Consider the following 20,403-nt stretch of genomic DNA (forward strand, 5'->3'; position numbering starts at 1 on the left):
TCCAGTTGAGCTACAGCAGGTCTACGAAGTGGACTCTCTAGAGTATCTGGAAGCTCTGGAGACCGTGACGGACAAGCTGGAGACCAGAGTCAACTTCTGCAAAGCCCACCTCATGATGATCACCTGCTTCGATGTGTCCTCAAGACATCGGTAGACAGATGGAGACATGGAGAGCTGGACGACAGAAAGACAGACACACAGCTGGACGTTTGGACCCTTTGCCCCTTATTAATCACCTTTAGAAAATATCTCCTAAACTAATACATCTCATTGGATGACTGGATAGTTGGAAGCAGGGATATAGGGACGGATGGACTGCTTGATCCCGCATCCTCTTCCTCATGTCTCCTCCCAATGGATGGAGAGATGGAGGGATGAAAGGAATGGAGATACACAGAGACATCTAACAGGCCAACAGACAGATGAGTCCATAGATTTTTTTTCTCTGGGCTTGGACACAACCTCAGAGACAGCCATTTAACAGCTTCTAATGGACAGCTAACTTTGAATCAGCAGCCCAAAGGGGCTGATAGATGGTTGTGAGACTGAAAAGAAACATCAAACATGCCACACAGTTTCAGGAGAAGTGAATAATTGGACTGCTGAGACATCTCCTAGACTGAGTCAAACATTCAGGAGTGTATGCAGAGGAAAGGAGAGAACAGTTTCCCTTCTCCCATCATTTAAGAAGAGCACTTTTAGTTAGAGTTTACGCAGTGGAGACTCTGGCTGTGACTGCAGAGTGCTGACTACAGAATGGCCTGGTATTGTTGTGCTAATGCTTGTGCTAATAAAAGAGACTGACAAGAGAAAGACGAAAGGACAAAGAAACATGATTTAGATAAGTGCCTTGTGAACATTTCCACAATACCAAGACCAGTTCTCTTTCTCGCTGAATTTGTGTACATGCAGTAAGTATGGTGCTAGCATAGAAATGAAAAAACGCAAAAGATCAGTGTCCTTGGAAAATCTTTGAATTTATAGCCATTTCTAAATGTGATGTTTTACTGTGGGTCAGTGTGTCACGATATGAAAAAACTGATGCTGTGTGTTTAAATGGTCTTTGGTGCAATGGTGCGAGAGAGGACTAAATTTAAACTGGATCCCGGCATAAAAAAGTTAAAGAAGACCATGGAGACTAACACCAAGTCCTCTTTAGAAACTGTTGCAAGGACCATGAGTCAAATTTAAAAAACAGGCTGTTTTTTTTTCTTCAAAGAAACAAAAAACAAAACAAAAAAACACGCTAGTTTCTCGTGGTGGCTGTTTTTACTTTGACTTTACTCACAAACAGAGCACATCTGTCTTTTGACCCTCTGGGGCATACGTACAGTACGTCTGCCCTGATACACACGTGATGGCTTTTTCATGTTCACAAAGCAATGAAACGTTTGAGTCGCCTCGGAGTGGAAATGTTTTTTCTCTGATCCAGCGTGACGTACATCCATCGATTGACTTGACTGACCGTCAGACTGACTGACCGTCTGTTAATTATATCTGTGTTGTTCTGCTCTACTCTAAAAGAAACTGAATGATTCGTCTATGTGTGTGTTTTATAACAAGGTATCCTTTTTATGTGTGTGCAATGGGACCATGTAGAGACTGTGTACAGTATGATAGGAAGATAATGGAGATAGGTTCAAGATATTTAAGAGTGAATTATGGGGAAGACACACGTGCAGGATGAGCCCATTCATGCACAGTGTTTAAAAAAAACATTTTAAAGGCCTTTTTCATTGGAACAAAGTAGTGAATTTAGACTGGAAATACTTATTTGAGACTTCAATTGTGATCACAAATGGACTATTTCAAAAGTTCCAGTATTGTCTTTTACTGAAAGGGCACAGACATTACAAAGGAATAGCTAAAAATATATAAAGGAATGAAAGTGAACTAAAGAAAGAAAAGGATGACGACCAAATTAAGAGGCAAACATCTCTTCCTGGTTCCATTTTCTTTTTGGACACGTCTGATTTGTTAATATTATTATCTATGGTGCTTGAGATGTTTATGATCTAAATGTTTGTACAAATATAATTATAAGAAAAAGCCTGTTTCCCTCTGAACCATACCCTTCAGATGCTTCTTCTACATCGCTGTTGTCACGTCTGTTCCCGCCACCCTCTCCTCTGAACTTCTTTCACGCAGCAAGCAGAGAGCATTCTGGGAGATCCTGTTTGTTGTCTGAGAGGTACAAAGAATAACAGACACTGACTGTAATTATATTGGTGTGATTTGTCAAAAGCGTCATAGTGCTAAATTTATCTTTATCCCAATAGGACAGCCTCAGTGTTTATCTTTTCCACTGGACTGACGCAGAAACAGGAAATGACTTCAAGTGTTTTGATCTTCTCCTGGCTGCGTAAAGATGTAACAGCCATTCATTTTGTGTGGCATACACCTGCAGTGACAGCCACAGGGTGATCTAGTGGGAAATTACCCCAGAAACTAAGGTGCTTTTGACAGACTGGACCCATGAAGCGTTTCACAGGAGGCGGGTGAAGTAGCTCAGTGACATCCCTGATAATTTAAGTTCACCGCGCCATTCATGAATGAAGGCTTATTTATTTGAGCTCAGGAGAGCAGCGTCACTTACTATTACGTTCCTATTTATTTACACCTTATGATCTTAAAGGTTACTATGCATTTAAGAAAAAGAAAACAAGAAGTGTATATACTTTGCTGAGCCCATGTCATATATAAATATATATACTGTAGACATATCATATATACGCTCATTTTTATTTTATATATTTTCTGTTTCGGTTTCAGTTGCTCCCGTTGTTCCCGCTGGAGATTGTAATGGGTTTGGGTTTCCTAAAACATTCACATTCAGGGGAGTTAATGTGGTTCAAGAACAACAGGGATTTCAGTCAGTTAAATACAGACCAGAAGTTAAAAAGGATTTTTTACATACGAGGAAGAAACCAGTTCAGTATGATGACAACTGTGTTGTTTTAAGTGAAATGCCAGTATATTCTGCAGTATTAAACGCGGCCTCATGTAATCAGCAGTGGGTGTTTTGGGAACCCAAACCTCTGGATGAGTGAAACAGCCTGTACTTGTTTCCAGATTTAAGATGCTATGTGTGTGGTTTCTTCCTTGATGTGTCACTGCCAAATCTACTGTGGTAGCGCTTTATAATTCTAGCAATAATTGTGACAAACACTGGAGGTTTTGGTGGCCCCACATTGTTTATAATAGTCCATATAAACTTTTCAGCAATAAGCAAGCATGCTAAAAGGGATGCACTCATTGTCTGGTGCTTTAAATACAATTACTCACCAAATGCCATCTGTTATTTCAGGTTGGAGGGCAAACAAACAGTCTAATGAACAGATTTACGTATGTGCTGTTACGTGTTTTTGCTGGAGTGTCCAAGAATTATAATGTGTTATCTGGAAATCTGACACATAGCATCTTTACGTTCTTAAGGAGTTTTGGGTGTTAAAGTCTGGATCAGACCACATTTTCCAAAAACAGACTTTATCCGTTGCAGTAAGACATTTTTAGCTCTGACCAGCTGCAAGATAGTCGGTCTGTGGTTGGAAAATCTCTATGTAACTGATTAAAACCAGTTGTTGTGTGTTATTTACAAGTGCCAATATGTTAAGGAGAAGAATGAGTTGTTTCCTATGAGAATTAACCACGTTATGACACACAATCAGTGCAAAACAGACAACATGGAGCATGAGAGATTCACTGTGTGTGTGTGTGTGTGTGTGTGTGTGTGTGTGTGTGTGTGTGTGTGTGTGTGTGTGTGTGTGTGTGTGTGTGTGTGTGTGTGTCCTGTCTCCATGATTTACTGTTTTTGAGAAATGTGGTCTGACACATTGTGATGATGGAAGAGCAAGATGGAGGGATGTAAATAAAGAAATGCATTGAAAGAGTTTCTCATCTGATCTTTCGTTCGTGGATCAATAAATAGTCAACAAAGTACCAGCCAGACAACCGACATGTGGTCTGTATGTGTCCCAATGAGATGCCCACATTTTGCATTAGCTCAAAAGATCTATTGTAAATGTTGCTGCAGGCATCTGCATGAAGTTTTGTTCCACCTTTTAATAACTTCTCTCAATGACAGGTTATTTGTTTTGGGGCTCCTGTGTGCATGTGCAGAAGCCACATGGATACAATATGAGGAAGTAGTTTTGGTTTTGTTGCACAACATGTAAAACACACTCTGTATTCTACTGTTGATCACTGTTGAAAGCTTCAGTGACTCATTTGTTTCTTGTGGTATTTGTGATGATCCACTTATTTCTGGCAGGTATGGCCAAACTCTGTCACACTGGTCTCTTTGACTGAATCGGGGAAAGACAGATAAGCTCTGAGAAACTTTTTCCTCTGCAGGCTCCTGTTTCAGTCAGCTGACTTTGCCTGGAAACCAAAATCCTGTGACAGATGCTAACACCTGAGATATCTGCCACATGTCACCTTTTCAAGGGAATAACTGAAAAGTTTCTTTCCAAAATGACATTTCCATGAAGAAATGACCCAACTATCTCACCTTAACACATTATATTCTTACTGGCTCATGAATTCAAGGTAGCTTTTGTAAGAGAGAAATATAGTAGAGCAATTTGGGGGAAAAAACTTACTTCCGAACACCAATGTCACCTCTGAATAGGCTCTCTGATTTCCTCTAACTTCACCAGGATGTCTGAGGAAGTCTGTCTGTATCCTGTAAAAAAAGCACATTGTATGATACATCATGTTATTTTACATGTAGTGCCTCAAGGAAAAGTGCAGGACTTTCAGATCCAGTACATGTTTTGTACTCGATGTCACTTAGTTTCCAATGCACTGTGTGTGTGCGTGTGTGTGTGTGTGTGTGTGTGTGTGTGTGTGTGTGTGTGTGCGTGTGTGCGTGTGTACCTTTACTAGCCTGTAGGCAGCTTCCTAGGTGACACATTGCCCTGTTGAGCCTGCTTTGATCACCCGCACACAGCAGGGAGCAGGAAGAAAGAGAGAGAGAATAGATGAGAGAAGAGAGAATAATAAAGGTAGCAAAAGGGAAATGCAGGGAAAAAGAGAGCAGATGTGTGCAAGAGCCAGAGAAATAAGATGGGCGAGGTTAGAAAGGATAAAATCGGGAGACAAGTGGATTCAGGTAGTAATTTCTGACAAATAATATGCAATCATCTCTCATCAAATGGGCTATTGCCTTCTTTTCTGCCCTCACATATCTGCCAAAATTAGCTCAGACAAGTGAAAGAGTTGAATTCATGCTTCAGTGCTTCTTATAATATGATGAACTCCATGGTCATCCATCCAATGGTCATTGAGACATTTGGCTTATACCCACAAGTGACCATGAATGTCTACAAAATTTGGTGCCGATCCATCTGGTAAATGTTGCAACATTTCACAGGATAAGTCTAAACTTTGACCTGCTGGCAGCACTGGAGGAAGAGTCACGGAAACACAAATTAGCATCAGTCATCATCTGTGGACCGTGAAGGTCTGCAGCAAATTTCAAGGCATTTCCATCCAGTCTGGAACAAAGCAGTGGACTGACAGACAGACTGACAGACAGACTGATGTTGCCATTCCTTGAGCCACAATAAAAATCACTACAAAAGAAACAAGCAAAGCTCAGTTCAAAAAGAGGCTGATATTAAAGTTTAAACGTGTGCAGCTGCAGCAGATGCAGTTACTCTTCAGCCTAACAGTCCTTTGGTTTTAAGAGCCTGCTCTGATTATGAAGAAGCTCAAAGATGAAAGAAAGATGGAGAGGTGATTGGGTCGTGATGAAGACGTGGGCTTCACATGGAGATGTGGTTTAGTCTTGCTTTTTCATTTCTAAAGTGAGGTTACCCATGAATATATGGTGAGATTCATCAATTCCTTATCACTGAACCTTCAAACGGAGGAAGATAATCGAGACATGATACTGGGGATAAAATCTATCGTCTCTGGCTGTTATTGCACCTTGAAACAGCAGAATCTCTTTGCATGAGGAACGAGCCACTGAGAGGGGAGAGGAAGAAAAGGCAGATTCCTATGAATTGGTGCAAGACTCTATTTGTAACTTTATGAAGTGGCGTATTCATGCATAGAATGTAAAAATAATTGACCAACGTTATGAACGGGAAAAATTTAAATTAGCTGTCTTCTAATGTCAATCCTTGATTTTCAGTGGCTTTACATGTGGCTTATAGACCGTGGTAAATTAAGTACAGCTGCAATAAGAATGAAGAAGGCAGATGGGAAGATAAAGTGGGTGAGAGAGGGGAGGGAGGGAGAGAGCAAGCAGGGAGAGAGCAAACAGGGCGCAAAGGTGAGGTGGTGCAGGGACGAGACACACACAGAGATGAGAGGGAAAACTGAAAATGTGGGAGAGTAAATGGCGGGAGGGTGAGTGAATAAGATGGGTTAAAACCACTCGGTGTCCTTTTTTTGATTGGCTTAGGCTGCCTGCAGAGACACGCAACGAATGACAGAGATGAGCCGTCAACGAATAGTGGATTTAATTTGTAAGCCTTTGGAGAGCGAGAGAGACGGAAAATGGGGGAGAGAGACAGTGGGTGATGGAGGGGGATAGACAGAGGGTTACAGTTAAGTGATAGCAAATCGAATTTGATGGCCGTTAAGAGTTGAGAGAGGAGAGAGGAGGGAGAGAGAGTGCATCAGAGCCAATGAAGTGAGTAATGGAGGTCTGAACAGCAGGACAGACTCTTCCACAGACCATTCAGTCCACCAGTGTCATTACTACATTCAATCTTCACATTCTTTTCATTTAATCTCCCCAAGAACCTCTTTCTTTCACACATCCATCCATCCATCCATCCGTTTTATGCTGTTTAACTGCAGCCAGGTTGAGGTGGCAGCAGGTTAGTCCAGACATCCCTCTCCCCAGCAACGTTTTCCAGCTCCTCCTTGGGGCTCCCAAGGTGTTCCCAAACCAGTTGAGTTATATAATCTTTCCAGCATGCTCTGGATCTGCCCCAGGGTCTCGTACCAGTTGGACCTGCCTGGAAAACATCCAAAGAAAGTTGCCCAGGATGCATCCAGATCAGATGCCTGAAGCACCTCAACTCCAAAGCTCTGAGCTCGTTCCTCTCCTCCTCTCAGGCTGAGCCCAGCCACCACACAAACTCATTTTAGCCTCTTGTATCTCATTCTTTGGGGGTTGCAATGTAGACTGACTGGTAAAAGCTTTGTCTTCTGGCTCAGCTCTCTCCTCACCACAAAGGTTCTGGTACAATGCTTGCATTACTGCTGACAGTGCACCAATCTGTCCTTCTCACAGTCTATTTACCCTCACTTGTAAACAAGATGCTCAACATCACAGTCTGATGAAGCCAACAGAACTACTGCATCTGTAAAGGGCACAGATGCAATTCTGAGGCCGCCAAACTGGAGTCTCTCCTCCCCCTGGCTGAGCCTCAAGATCCTCTCCATCAAATTCATAAACAGAACCGGTGTTAAGGGACAACATGGTGAAACCCAACACCCACTGAAAATGTATGTATATGTCTTCATGAACAAAGATGATTAATTGTACTGCTGATATTTGACTTCCATGTGTTTTACTGTTCGTTGACACTACAGGTAATGTACTGGAGACCAATTTCTGCAATTCTGAAATAATCAGAAATAATTAAAAAACTAAAATACTGTGTCAAAGTGATTTTTATGCTGGATAGCTGAGCAGAGAATAGTTCACATCTGACTGATCCAGGATGGATGAAGGATTTAGAGTTTCCAACATGTCGGCTGTTCCAGTGGTGAGAAAGCAAAAAGTGTCAGAAGAGCAAAACCTTTTATTTGTAACCTTAAAGGAAACATATTATCCCTCTAATCCTCCCATAACCCACAGACACACAGACACACGCACACACACACACACACACACACACACACACACACACACACACACACACACACACACACACACACACACACACACACACACACACACACACACACACACACACACACACACACACACACACACACACAGGCTCTCCCTGTCAGAGGAAATGCTGTCATCAGTTTGCAAACGGTAGAATTTTGGGATTAACATGGGAAATGTGTGTGTGTGTGTGTGTGTGTGTGTGTGTGTGTGTGTGTGTGAGCCACATTCCATCCAGACACACTCTGGGCTTATCTTGGAAGTCACACACTGACAGTGTAACACAAAACAACAGGGATTAACGTGGGAAGTGTGTGTGATGGATATGTATGGAGGAATGATGGATGTTTTGAAATCCAGACTTTACTAAAACAACATGCACACACACACTCGTCACTCATCTAGATGGTATGTGCAGATTAAACACAGGAGACAGAGGCTGACAGGTTCTCTCTCACACACACACACACACACACACACACACACACACACACACACACACACACACACACACACACACACACACACACACACACATAAATTGCATATTTTGTATGTCAATAAACTTGACTTGGTAGGGATTAAAGAAATGAGATACATTGTGTTAATTAGAAAGCAGTAGGCATATTTCGGGACTGTGGGCAGATCCAGGCTAGCTGATTTCCTCTCCTTCAGTCTTGCAGCGTGATAAGCTGGCTAATCACCTCCTAGCTCTAGATTTCTAGTAATGCACAGACATGCTTATTTTCTCACCTCTCTGTTACCAAAATATTCAAGGTTTTTCCTTTGAAGGGATTGCTTTTAGATGAAGTAAATAACACTCACTGTTACTGTTGGGACAATATGCTCATGATACACTTCTACCATCACTTTGTTAGAATTTTGTCTTGTATAACAATGAGAAGGTCCATGGTGTACCATTCACGGTGATCTATTGGCAGAAATGTAATATAATATTCACAGTTATGTTTATGTATAATCACCTGAAAATAAGAATAGTTGTGTGTTACTTACCTTAAAATTAACTCTTCATATCTACAGAGAGCAGGTCCTGCTCCACTGAGTCTGCCATGTTTCTACAGTAGCCCTGAACAGACAAATCAAGCACTGACTCTGGAGAGGTCCTTTAGCCTCTTTTGTGTTTTTCATGGCCACCGCAGGGAGGAAGAGAAAGACGCATTAAGCTGGTTGAAATCTGGCAAGATGCCACTAAATCTCACACACTGGACCTCTGAGGGAAAAGCAATTTTATAATTAAGACAATTCCTGATAAAGATTGTGAGAAAAATGAAAAAGCAGACAGTGGAACAAACTGATTTTAATTCATGACAATTTGTTAGACGTTTCGGACAGGTGCTAAAATCTCTCCTCTTCTTGTTCATATTCCAAATCTCTAAAAATGATGATTGGAAGAGTTGAATACACCAACAACACTGAGACCAGAAGAAATTAGGAGAGAAAATGGAATTAGTCCACTAAGTTACAAGAGTCCTGTAACAGTTTATTGTTTTTGGTGGCAGGCCAGGGGAGGGGGTCAGTGACGGCTGGATGACTGCTGAACCATCTCAGTACGACATTCCTCCATCTTCATCAATAGATCAGTGGTCATGGCATGATCATCTCCGTGTGTTAGCTTCATGATTTGATAGGCCTGGAAAGAGGAAATGATCAATAATGGACAAAACTATACAAATAAGACTATCACTGTACTAAATAGCACTGAGCTTTTGTGTGCCCTCCATCACACCTGTCTGAACGTGTCCAAAGCATCCTCAATGTGCTCCAGGTAATGTTGCAGCTTTCCGACTCTCATCAGCTGGACTCCGTGGACCGGATGGGGATCAGGGTAGTATTGTCTGTAGAAAAGAGAGAGAGAAAGAGAAGACGAAGATGGAGGGAGAGACGCTGGTGAAAGATTACTTTTTCTGTTTGCTCACTGAATACATTACCCATCTCACTTTTACACAGATCTGTCTATCAGTGCATCTTAATACAGCATCATTGTTTTTACTTCTTTAATGCTACTCTTCTTCTGGTATCCCATGTGTTGTTACTGCAGTTCTAGCCATTTTTACTTAAACACATCTTGAAATGTTTGTAAAACTAAATAGAGACTTAAAAAAAACTAGATACAGTTTTAAATAAAGTAGAATAGAGTAATAGAGTGTCTTTATAACTAGTTAAGTGGCTGTAATGCATAAAGGTATGCCATCCTTTACCCCAGCCCCACCAGCTCCAGTTCCACCTCCTTCCAGTTCCTCCTGGAAGATCCATCATGACTTAATGCCAAAAATGCAGAAACAGCTTTCCTGGTGTTTATATACCGCTTGATGGCTTCTATCAAGTACTGTTGTATTCCCATAGAAACCCCCATAAGACACCCCCAGGACACTCCACTCCAGTACCCTTGCAAGAGTAAAAAGCTGGTCCAATGTTGCCTGACCTGAATGGATTCCACAATACCTCCTCATGAATCTGAGGTTCAACAATCGTCCTCAATCTCCACTCCAGCACCGTGGCAAAAGCTTTCCCTAGGAAGCTGAGCACTGTGACGCCCCGATAATTGGAGCACACTCTCTGCTCCCATTTAAGAAACATGGAGGCCAGCACAGGCGCTGTCCTTGAACTCCACATGACATGAAAATGACGAGATGACATTTTGGAAAGAAGCTGGATTGGCAGGATTTTCTTCTGTGCAGCTTTAGAAGGAATTTATTTGACTGAATAATTTGAAAGAGTGTATATTAAACACACTATAGGTATGTTAATGTCTGTTTCCCAGCAGCCAGAAAAGGCCAGCTAAAGCAAATTATGCACTGTGAAGTTCAAATTTTGGCAAAACTTTGAAAAATATGCACTGTAGCATTCGCTTTAATTTGTCAGCTTGTTCTCTGTATCTGAAGTCTGAGGCTGACAGTCACAGCAAGGACACCAGACAACAAGACAGATGATTAAACGGACAAAACAAAAAAAAAGCCTTGCCAGTCAGTGCCTGTGTGCAAGTGTGACGCACAAACAAGTGAGAGTATGTGAGAAAAAGGAGGATTTTTGTGCAAGTGTGCATTATGCATGCCTCTGTTTTTGTTGTGTGAAAACATGTGGGTGTGTCTGCATGTGTGTCAGACAGACAAGCACATCTAACTCTGCACATACTCCCATGATAGACGCACCAAACGAACATGTAGAAGGACACACAAACGCGTACTGTACATATACTCATACCACTGTGCGACTAGCACACATGCAAATGTGCTCAGACAAGCACGTATGCAGTGTATCTGCTCCGTCGATCTCTGCATGAATATACTGTTTATTCTCCACAAAACAAGTGTGCACACTGTCACCTCGCAGTGGCAATGACACGCAAAGAGTGTTGACTGACAAGATTTTGATCATTCTGATCAGCCTGATCAATCATGTAAACATTAAGAGACTCACCAATCCTAACAGAAGACACACACAGACACACATACACACACACACACAAAAGGCAAACATTTAATATCTGATCTATCTGTGTATTTAAGCAGTTTGAAGTTTATTCATCTTAAGTGTAAATTATTGTAATTATTGTAAATTATGTGATAACTGAATTTGCATCCATTCGTATGCACATGGATACACATTGATGCTTAATGACCTTTGTACACACTGTGCATCCCACATAAATTATAAATGTACAGTGCACGCCATAAAGAGACTGTTCATGCACACACACACACACACACACACACACACACACACACACACACACACACACACACACACACACACACACACACACACACAAAGAACTGGGATATTCCTATATCCCATAAAGATAAACACACATGGGGGACATTTAGGAAGCAGCTTTGTCGTTGGTAAACACTGGACTTCTCAAAACGCTCATTTACCCAACTCTACTGTCACTTATCGTCTTTTCTTCTCCACCCCCCATCCTCTAATCTCTCCTTCCTTTCCCTATTTCACATCTCCTTTGCTTTGCTCTTACCTGTTTATATCTGTGCTTTTTGCCCCACTAGCTGCAGGGATTAAACTTGGTAATGTCTACTGCGCTGCTCTCCTCCACTCTGCCCCCGCCGCCCTAAGTCATGAATACACACACGCACACCAACAGTACTGCATGAGCATGCATGGCACACACACAAAGATAAGGTGGACTTGGAGCCACTTCACCCTCTATAACCTGGTGTATTTGCCAGATTTCACTTCTCTTCAGAGCAATAACAGGGTTCAAGACACTCTCAATCCAATCGCACGTAAACACAAGCTGCACAGCTTCTGCAAATAACGGAGCATTAATCTTAATTGTTTCTTTATGGACTGAAAACAGCAACTCTCTTGTGCAAAAAGTTTTTACTCTTTGATTTAAAAGCAAAATCTGTTTTCTAAAATGAGTCAAATCAAAGTTAATTAACTTGCAGAGGCTACAGCCAGAGTTATTTAAAACTCCTTTCCAGCACTTTTCACTCACAGCGCTAATGGCCCATTTGTTCATAACTTCAAGCCGTAACTGACAACTCTGCCAATTACAGAGGTGGAGCCCCGACCCTGTGCTTAAAATTGAATCATTGAGTTCGAAGACTAAACCAACAACATTAGTCCTCCAAGAATAATAAGACATTACAATGTTGATTTAATTACCAAGCCAGTGATACGAACTGCCATGACATGCAAACACACACATCAACACCAATCTCCAATTATATTTCCTCATTGCAAATAGAACCACACAGCAATTAAAATAATTTCATTATCTTGCTGTCTCCTAAATTTTTTCCTCCTTTTTTCCCCCAGGAGAGCAAACTGACGGGAAATACTGTCGTGCCATATGCAGCTAGTTAGAAAGCCATAGCTCTCGGCTATGAGTAAGAGAGGGGGCAAGGAGGAGAAATGAATAGTTGTGGAAAAGTGTAGCATTTCCAGGCAAATGCAGTGGAACTAATGAGGCTGTTGTTTGGAACAAAAGATCCACAGCCGTCGATGTTAGCAAGAAGGGAACATGGATTATCTTACTAAGTAGAAAACCGAGGAAGGAGAACGAAAACATGGAGGAAAGATTAGCTGTGAGTATTCTCCTTAATTGTGTTTTGTTTTCTGTCCAATGCGAGAGCAGTTTCAGCCCTGCATCTGTTACTAAGACAAAGAACATTAAGATAAGCTTTAAATGACTGTTTAACGATTTAGCCGACCCTTCCCTGTGAAACACATCAACCGATGCAGCAGCGTTTACATGACAGGACAGCCACTGGACAACCATCTCACAGTCATCTCCAGGCTTGGTTATAGCTCAGCAATGCCTGCTCATGACCTGGCATGCCTCCTATGTCTCTGAGCTGTGAGCACTTCAACTGAGGAGCGATGCTCCCTTCTTTACATTGCTTCGTCATGATAATTAAAGATTAAGCCTATCCAGTCTTTAAAAGAAACGTGCAAAGAAGTTAAATTCTTTTATTCAGTTTACTTCTTTACTTGCTAAATATGTCACCCTTTGCAGCTCTAGATGCTCCCACCAACAGATCCATGAAGACTGACAATGCCGGTGCACTTCACTGGTCCACCGAGGCTCTCATGGTCTCATGTAACAAATTTCTTTCTATAAAACTGCAGGCTGTGCATTGAGAGAAAAGTGCTTGCTTCTTTGTCCGAGAGACAAATAAACTGTACAAGCTGAAAAAGTTTTACTCTGTATTAGCGGAGACACGGGATAAAACCAAATAGCTGTTTTCACACTACTCAAGTGTTTCAGGTTGAAGCTTTTGTGTGTGCGTGAGCATGTGTACATCAGTAAGATATGTGTAGCATGGAGACATTCAATAAGCCTGGCGTGTACAGCCTGCAGCAGGTGAGCATTACTCGCACACAGGCGCAGGGAAAAACCCTCTCCATACATCACAGACTGAAGAGAGAGCCTGAAAAAGTAGAGAGTGAAAGAAGAAAGGAATAGAGAATGAGGAGGAGCGGGAGAAAGAGAGATGGAGAACTCCTGCAGCTATCTTTCTTCCTCGCCATCTGAAGAGCCCAGAGGAAGATAGGAGATGAATATGGAGGATCCTCCTCCCACACTCGCTCACTTTTTTCTCTTGAATGCTTTTCTCGCCTCTTCTCTTTCATTCTTTTCCTTTCATCCTCGTCTCCCCTGTGAATTCCTCCAGTCCTCTTTTTGTCCATTTTCCTCATTTTATGCCTCCCATTTTTTCACATTTTACAGCACTGTTTGACCCTCCTCCTTGTTATTCTGTCACTCTCATTTCATTCATTTTTGCCAATTATTCTTCTCTTTTCTCTGCACTCCTCCGCCCCTTTCTCATTTCTCACCTTGTTACACCCTCCCCTCACTTCTATCCTCACCTAGCCCCTCTCTCAGCTCTCTAAAACCTACCCCCCCACAACCATCCTTCACTTTGGTTTCACCTCCGCCTCCTCAAGAAACATTTCTCTCAGTTTCCCTCAGCTGACACCAATCTCTCCATCCCCTTCTCCTCATCACCATCTCTCTCTCTTTCTCTGGTTATTTATTGATGGGCTGTATTACTGTGTGTCTCCTGTGGATATGGTGTTCTGTGTGTGTCTGACAGAGAGAGCACGGCTATTCCACCAGAGCGCTGCCCTTCACACAAGATCGATTAGTCTTACACACACACACACACACACACACACACACACACACACACACACACACACACACACACACACACACACACACACACACACACACACACACACACACACACAAAAAGGAGGTGAGGGTGTGCAGGAGCTGGAGATTCTCATCCAGAAGAAAACTAAAACTGTTGATGCAATTTGCTGTAATCTGACATGTTAATAAATCTAAAACTATGGACTTATTTAGAATCTGTTTTTTCAGTAATTTCCCCATTTATTAGAAGAAGTGCATTTATTATGAGATTTTATGTGTTTGCTAATTGTGTGAGCTACTGTAGTTTCCCTTTCATCTGCTCCTGTGTATTTGCTTGTCTTCTTCTTCAAGAACTCAACTCCTCTCTCATCTATATTCATATATCATGCAGTATATCTGCTCTCTTCTCGTTATACACCACTCTACACTGAAGTTCTCCTCTCTACTCATTCCTTTCTTGCCGCATCATAATCACATCCTCCACGTTTAAATACAATAGTTTCAGGTCCTCACATCAGATAATTTAGACAACAAATGATGCTGACTTGCCAGCCCAGATATCCCATTACATCTAGAGATTTGAAGACATTTAACTGGGCGGCTGCCTAAAGATACTCAATTACAGACTTGGAGCTCTATTTTTGACTCCACCACCGGTGCGGCGCAGGCTGCGCACCCCACACAGTGGTATTTTCGTGCAGCGCAGGCAGGTGCACAGTGCACTTGGTATTTTGGTAAACCGAGGCGCACAGAGGGGCGCCAGGATGGGCGTTGCGGCGCAGTAGGGGGAGGTGTCGGCATAATGAGCTGGCAGTGCAAAAGTGCGCTGAAAGCTCACCGCTGGGCAAGTCATTTTCGTAAACCGGCGGAGTCGTGCGCTCACGTCACCAACACCTCACAGGCAGGTTTCCACAGTGTCTGGCATTTCACTGTGATCAGTAATTAGCAACAGGCACGATTCAATGCAACTATCTGAGTCAGCACATACAGTCAGACATAAATTTATATATTTTGATCCGTATCTCATCTGACCACATCACAAGCGCGTTCGGCACGCGTAATGGTCACTCAACCAGACCGAATGTACACAGGTGAAACAGGGATGCAAACTAATCAATTAACCTCGCTGTGCCAACCAGAAACAGCCGTGGCATCCTACAGAGCATATATACTGCATCTATCTCAGAGCACTCGAGAGGCAGAGAGAGACAGACACATGGAAAAAACGTAAGTGATGATCATTGTCCGCTATTACCCACGTCATGTCATTCCAAATACAAATGTTATCATAGTAATGCTTAATGTTATCTACAAAGATGGAGTACATCATTGCTTTGAGGAGGGTGAGGATGAGGAGGAGGAGGCGGCCAAGGATTTACCATCTAAGGACCTCATATTTATGACTTGTTGCTTGAGTTTGCTGTATTTGCCACAGATGATTTGTCAAACTACTGAATGTGTCTCTCAGTTTGTTAAATGTGACGTAGATGTTGCCATAGTAGTGGAGATGTTTTCCTTATTTGCTTGTGTTTTGTACAATTGCCTATAACGTCTGAAGTTGAAATGCATTGAGCTCTCTCAGCCACCACTGATTGCAATGACAAACCCTGAAATTTTCTTTCAATCTTTTCCTCTCCACGACATCTTCATCATTTTTCTAAACCAACCCTGCGGGCTTTATTCCCTCTCCACAGGATAACAGAATGAAATCCTTGTCTCCTTTATCAGGTCAAAGAGTCAAAACCGTCTCATTGTGAAATCTCCTCAGCGTTGTCTTCCAAAACTTTCAGTGCTCATTCTGCACTTCAAACTCAAAAGCAAGCAAAGAAAGGATCCATTTAATGTTAGAAGATCATTATATACCTTTTCCCCCATTACATTCTACTGTTCCTCTGCATTTCTTGGGTCTCTGCAGGTAATCTGTCCAAGAACCCCCCTTCCCCCTTTCAGAGTGTAAAAAAAATGATGGAGCTCAGTCTAAAAAAAAACATAAAATGCCATGAGGAGGCCTTGTAAAGGCGATGAAGCCATCAGGATTGAGCAGCAGCCCAAATCTTTGAAGTAATAATCCACATTTGTAAAGACAGTAATGCAGAAGTCTGCCTTAACTATGGGAGCTGCACTTTAGATGCACTTTGGATGAATTACTCCTTTTCTTCACATCGCTGTCTCTACTAGAACCAGGAAGGAGAAAATCACTCAATCCACACGGATATCCAGAATTACAGGCAGAGGAAGTTCAGTTTCCTTTAAATCTGAGAACATATAAGCCATCCATGGGTGAAACCGCATTTTTTAGTTTTCCCCCATATGGCAATACTCTCTCTCTCTCACACACAGACACACAGACACAGACACACAGACACACAGACACAGACACACACACACACACACACACACACACACACACACACACACACACACACACACACACACACACACACACACACACACACACAGACTCACCTGTATACTGGAAGTGTTTTCTCTCCATATCCCACAGCTTCCTCCCAGTGTTCCAGGTGAATGGAAGCATCTAGAGCCATATCTGTCATCCGGAGCTTATACAGATTTTCATTAGGCACGTCACCACCAACAGTTGATAACAGACGACTACAGCTCTCTAGCAATATTTGCCAATCTGGAGGGTCAGTTAAGGAAAAGCAACATTCATACTGTATGCTGGAAAAAATGTAAAAATTAAAGCTGCTCATCCATATCTCTTTTGTGTAAATGTATTAATATCATTTTGTTTAAAGACCCTACTTACTAGTTAATCTAAGAGGATTATGTTTAGCTACATAATTATTAAATGTCTGACACCTTCCCTCCATTCTGTTGTTTCATGATGAAAGTTGCTTAAGGCCAGATTTATGTATATGGGATAAAATAAGATAATCCTTTATTAATCCCACAGTGGGCAATCTGCAGCATTGAGGAAAAGAAGCAAGATAAAACAATGTGACAAGTAAAACAAGGCAATGGCTGAGTTCACATTATTGCACACGTGGAAATATTGACATTGCCCAGTTTAGTATACAATGATATTGCAAACGATTTATTTGTGTGTGTAGTCTGATGGTGGATTGTGAAGCCTGAAAGCCGCAGGATGGAAGGACCTGCAGTATTTCTACTTCACACACTGCTGGTGAAGCAGCCTGTCACTGAAGGAGCTGCCCAGTGCTGTCAGAGTGTCCTGCATGACGTGGGACATGTTCTCCATCAGGGACGATAGCTTATCCATCATCCTCCTTTTTCCCACCACCTCCACCTGGTTGAGGGGGCATCCCAGGACAGGAGTGACCATCTTAATCTCTTCCCTTCTTAAGTCTCTTCCTTTCTTACATAGTGCATTTGTGTTATCAGTCCAGTTCAGTTCATTTTTCAGGAGTGCTTGTAAGATTCCGGTTTCCTGGATGCTCACTGGTGTGGAAGGACAGTGTTTGCACCTGTGCAAGTTGACCAGCTCTTTGGTTTTCCCTGCATTGATCTGGAGGCCACTCTGCTGATACCAAGCCACAAACCCCTGGGTCACTTCCCTGTACTCCCGGTTGTCCACATCTATGATGAGGACAACGATTATGGAGTCTTTTTCAAGGTGGCAGATAGCTGAATTGAGCCTGAAGGTTGCAGTGTAGTGTGAAGAGGAAGGGCACCAGGACTCTTCCCTGTAGGGTCCCTATGCTGCTGACAACAATGTCAGACTCAGTTCTCACATTTTTATTCTCACATACTGTGGTCAGTTACTGAGGGACTCCATGATCCATGCTGTGAGGTGGTGGGCTACCCCTGCATGTTCCAATTTGTCGCTCAGAAGTGTGGGCTGTATGGTATTGAAAGCACTGGAGAAATCAAAGAACATGACTCTCGCAGTGCTCCCAGTGAGAGGGGGATCTATGCAGGAGGTCAGCGCCATCCACCCCAATGCCAGGTTGATAGCTGAGATGTAGAGGGTCCATTGATGGTCTCAGCAGGGGGTAGAAATGCACAAGAACCAGCCTCTCCGCAGTCTTCATCAGGTGTGATATCAGTGGCACATGAGAGCACAGCACAGATTTGCTCTGTACCTCCATCAGCATTTGAGACTAATTTGCACAGTAAATCAGGTCTTAACTCTAAACTGCCATCCAGTGTCTAAAAATATATTTATACCTCTACACAAATCTAATTTTGTATTTGTAAGATTAGATTCCTTTCACACATATTCTCATAGCGTACTAATTAATCTATTCACTGATTGTACTTTGTTGGTAATGTGATTTATATCTGACACATAACCTAAAATAAGTCTGTTTGGATAAAAGCATGTCAGCCATCAATAACTCAATCTCTGAAATGTTCTCAGTCCCAACACAGTGCTTATGCAGTGCAGAGGCCTCGACTTATTTAATCATCATCCCACAATGCAGTAGATCATGGATGATGACAAGGCTCAGTACCCTCTGGCTGTCATGGATGTTGGAGCTAAAGGATACTGGACTCTGCTTTCAGTCCTTCCAGTCTGGGTAGAGCCTCCTTCAGCAGGCGCCATGAGGATTCTCCCCCTGATAGCATGAGTTTTTCCTGGGAAAGAGAGGGGAACAACCACCTGAACATCCACACTGACTACGCAGACATTACTGTCTGAACTAACACACTCATACACATACTTGACCTACACACAGGCTCACACACAGACACATTACATAGGGACATTATGAGGAACGGATGCTGTGAAAAACGCTAAAAAAAAAGATAAAATAGAGTAAGTTTCCTATATTACAGCACTTAGAGTCTGCTGTATGTGTGTGTGTGTGTGAGTGAGTGTGTGAGCATGCGTTTGTGTGACAGTTTTACAGAGTACTGCGATTTAGTTGCTAGCTAAGTAGTAGTGATTCAAAAGAACTCCCATCATGCATTGTGTTTAAGTGTCCTTAATTGCAGTCTTGTCTGGCCGTGAAGGGTTAAAAAACAAAATAAAGAGAAAGAGACAAAATGACAGGAGACAATGGCGAGGGGTGGTCTTTGGGAAATAAAGAACTGAAACATGCTTTGATGGTATCACACACACACACACACACACACACACACACACACACACACACACACACACACACACACACACACACACACACACACACACACACACACACACACATATGCGTAGACAGAAAAATAACACACAAACACCATCATCTGGGTTTGGTGTCAACAGTCATCTGTTGCCATGACAACTTAGGGTCACAACCCAGCAGCCTGCCATCATCATCTGAAGATTAAAGAAACAGAGGGGAGATGACAGAGTGCGGCAGTGTCTATTTGTGTAGTTTGCACAACAAAGGTGGGTTGAATAAAATGAATGTCATTGTCCCAGAGAATCATCTGAGTGCTCGCTCTTACCTTATCTCACACACACACACGCGCACGCACACGCGCGCGCGCACACACACACACACACACACACATTTCTGAGTGCTGCTGTGTTGTGGTAAAGTAAGACTGAAGTGTTATAGACGACATATGGAGAACAAAGCTAGAGGCATGAGGCAAGTGAAGGCAGAGGAAAAAGAAGAAGGAGAGAAAAATGAAAACATCCAGAGAGAGAGGAAAGAGAGAGAGAGAGAGAGAGAGAGAGAGAGAGACTGGAACGGAAAGATTGAGTGGATTCAGATGGATGGAAAAGAAAACTGCAGCTGAAAGACAAGATAATTTTTCTCATTTTTCAGGAGGTGGTCAGAGGGGGAGACAAGGGTCGAGAGAGAAAGAGAGGGAGGAGGAGATAGAGAGAGAGAGAGAGAGAGAGAGAGAGAGAGAGAGAGAGAGAGAGAGAGAGAGAGAGAGAGAGAGAGAGAGAGGTGTGAGGAGGTGGAGCATGACAGAATGATGGAGAGGAAGAGGGGGACAGCAGGAGATAAGACAG

The 20,403-nt window shown here is 42.5% G+C and overlaps 2 protein-coding genes across 3 annotated transcripts in view; one reads left to right on the forward strand and one right to left on the reverse strand.

Moving 5' to 3' along the window:
* kif26ba (kinesin family member 26Ba) overlaps positions 1-3,887 on the forward strand; it is an 83,667-nt gene extending 79,780 nt beyond the window's left edge. The window contains exon 28 of the mRNA XM_070991895.1: positions 6-3,887. Within this exon, the coding sequence (XP_070847996.1) occupies positions 6-154 (149 nt within the window). The 3' untranslated portion in view covers positions 155-3,887. The remainder of the gene's footprint in view (positions 1-5) is intronic.
* A 5,272-nt stretch (positions 3,888-9,159) lies between these two features.
* Positions 9,160-20,403, reverse strand: part of smyd3 (SET and MYND domain containing 3) — a 74,913-nt gene continuing 63,669 nt past the window's right edge. For both annotated transcript variants that reach the window (XM_070991764.1, XM_070991678.1), the window contains 4 exons: positions 18,980-19,067; positions 16,971-17,145; positions 9,609-9,717; positions 9,160-9,512 (listed from right to left, as the gene is read on the reverse strand). In XM_070991764.1, the coding sequence (XP_070847865.1) occupies positions 9,396-9,512; positions 9,609-9,717; positions 16,971-17,145; positions 18,980-19,067 (489 nt within the window). In that variant the 3' untranslated portion in view covers positions 9,160-9,395. The remainder of the gene's footprint in view (positions 9,513-9,608; positions 9,718-16,970; positions 17,146-18,979; positions 19,068-20,403) is intronic.

This window comes from Chaetodon trifascialis, chromosome 1 (genome assembly GCF_039877785.1).
Source record: "Chaetodon trifascialis isolate fChaTrf1 chromosome 1, fChaTrf1.hap1, whole genome shotgun sequence".
In the NCBI taxonomy this organism is placed as follows: Eukaryota; Metazoa; Chordata; class Actinopteri; order Chaetodontiformes; family Chaetodontidae; genus Chaetodon; species Chaetodon trifascialis.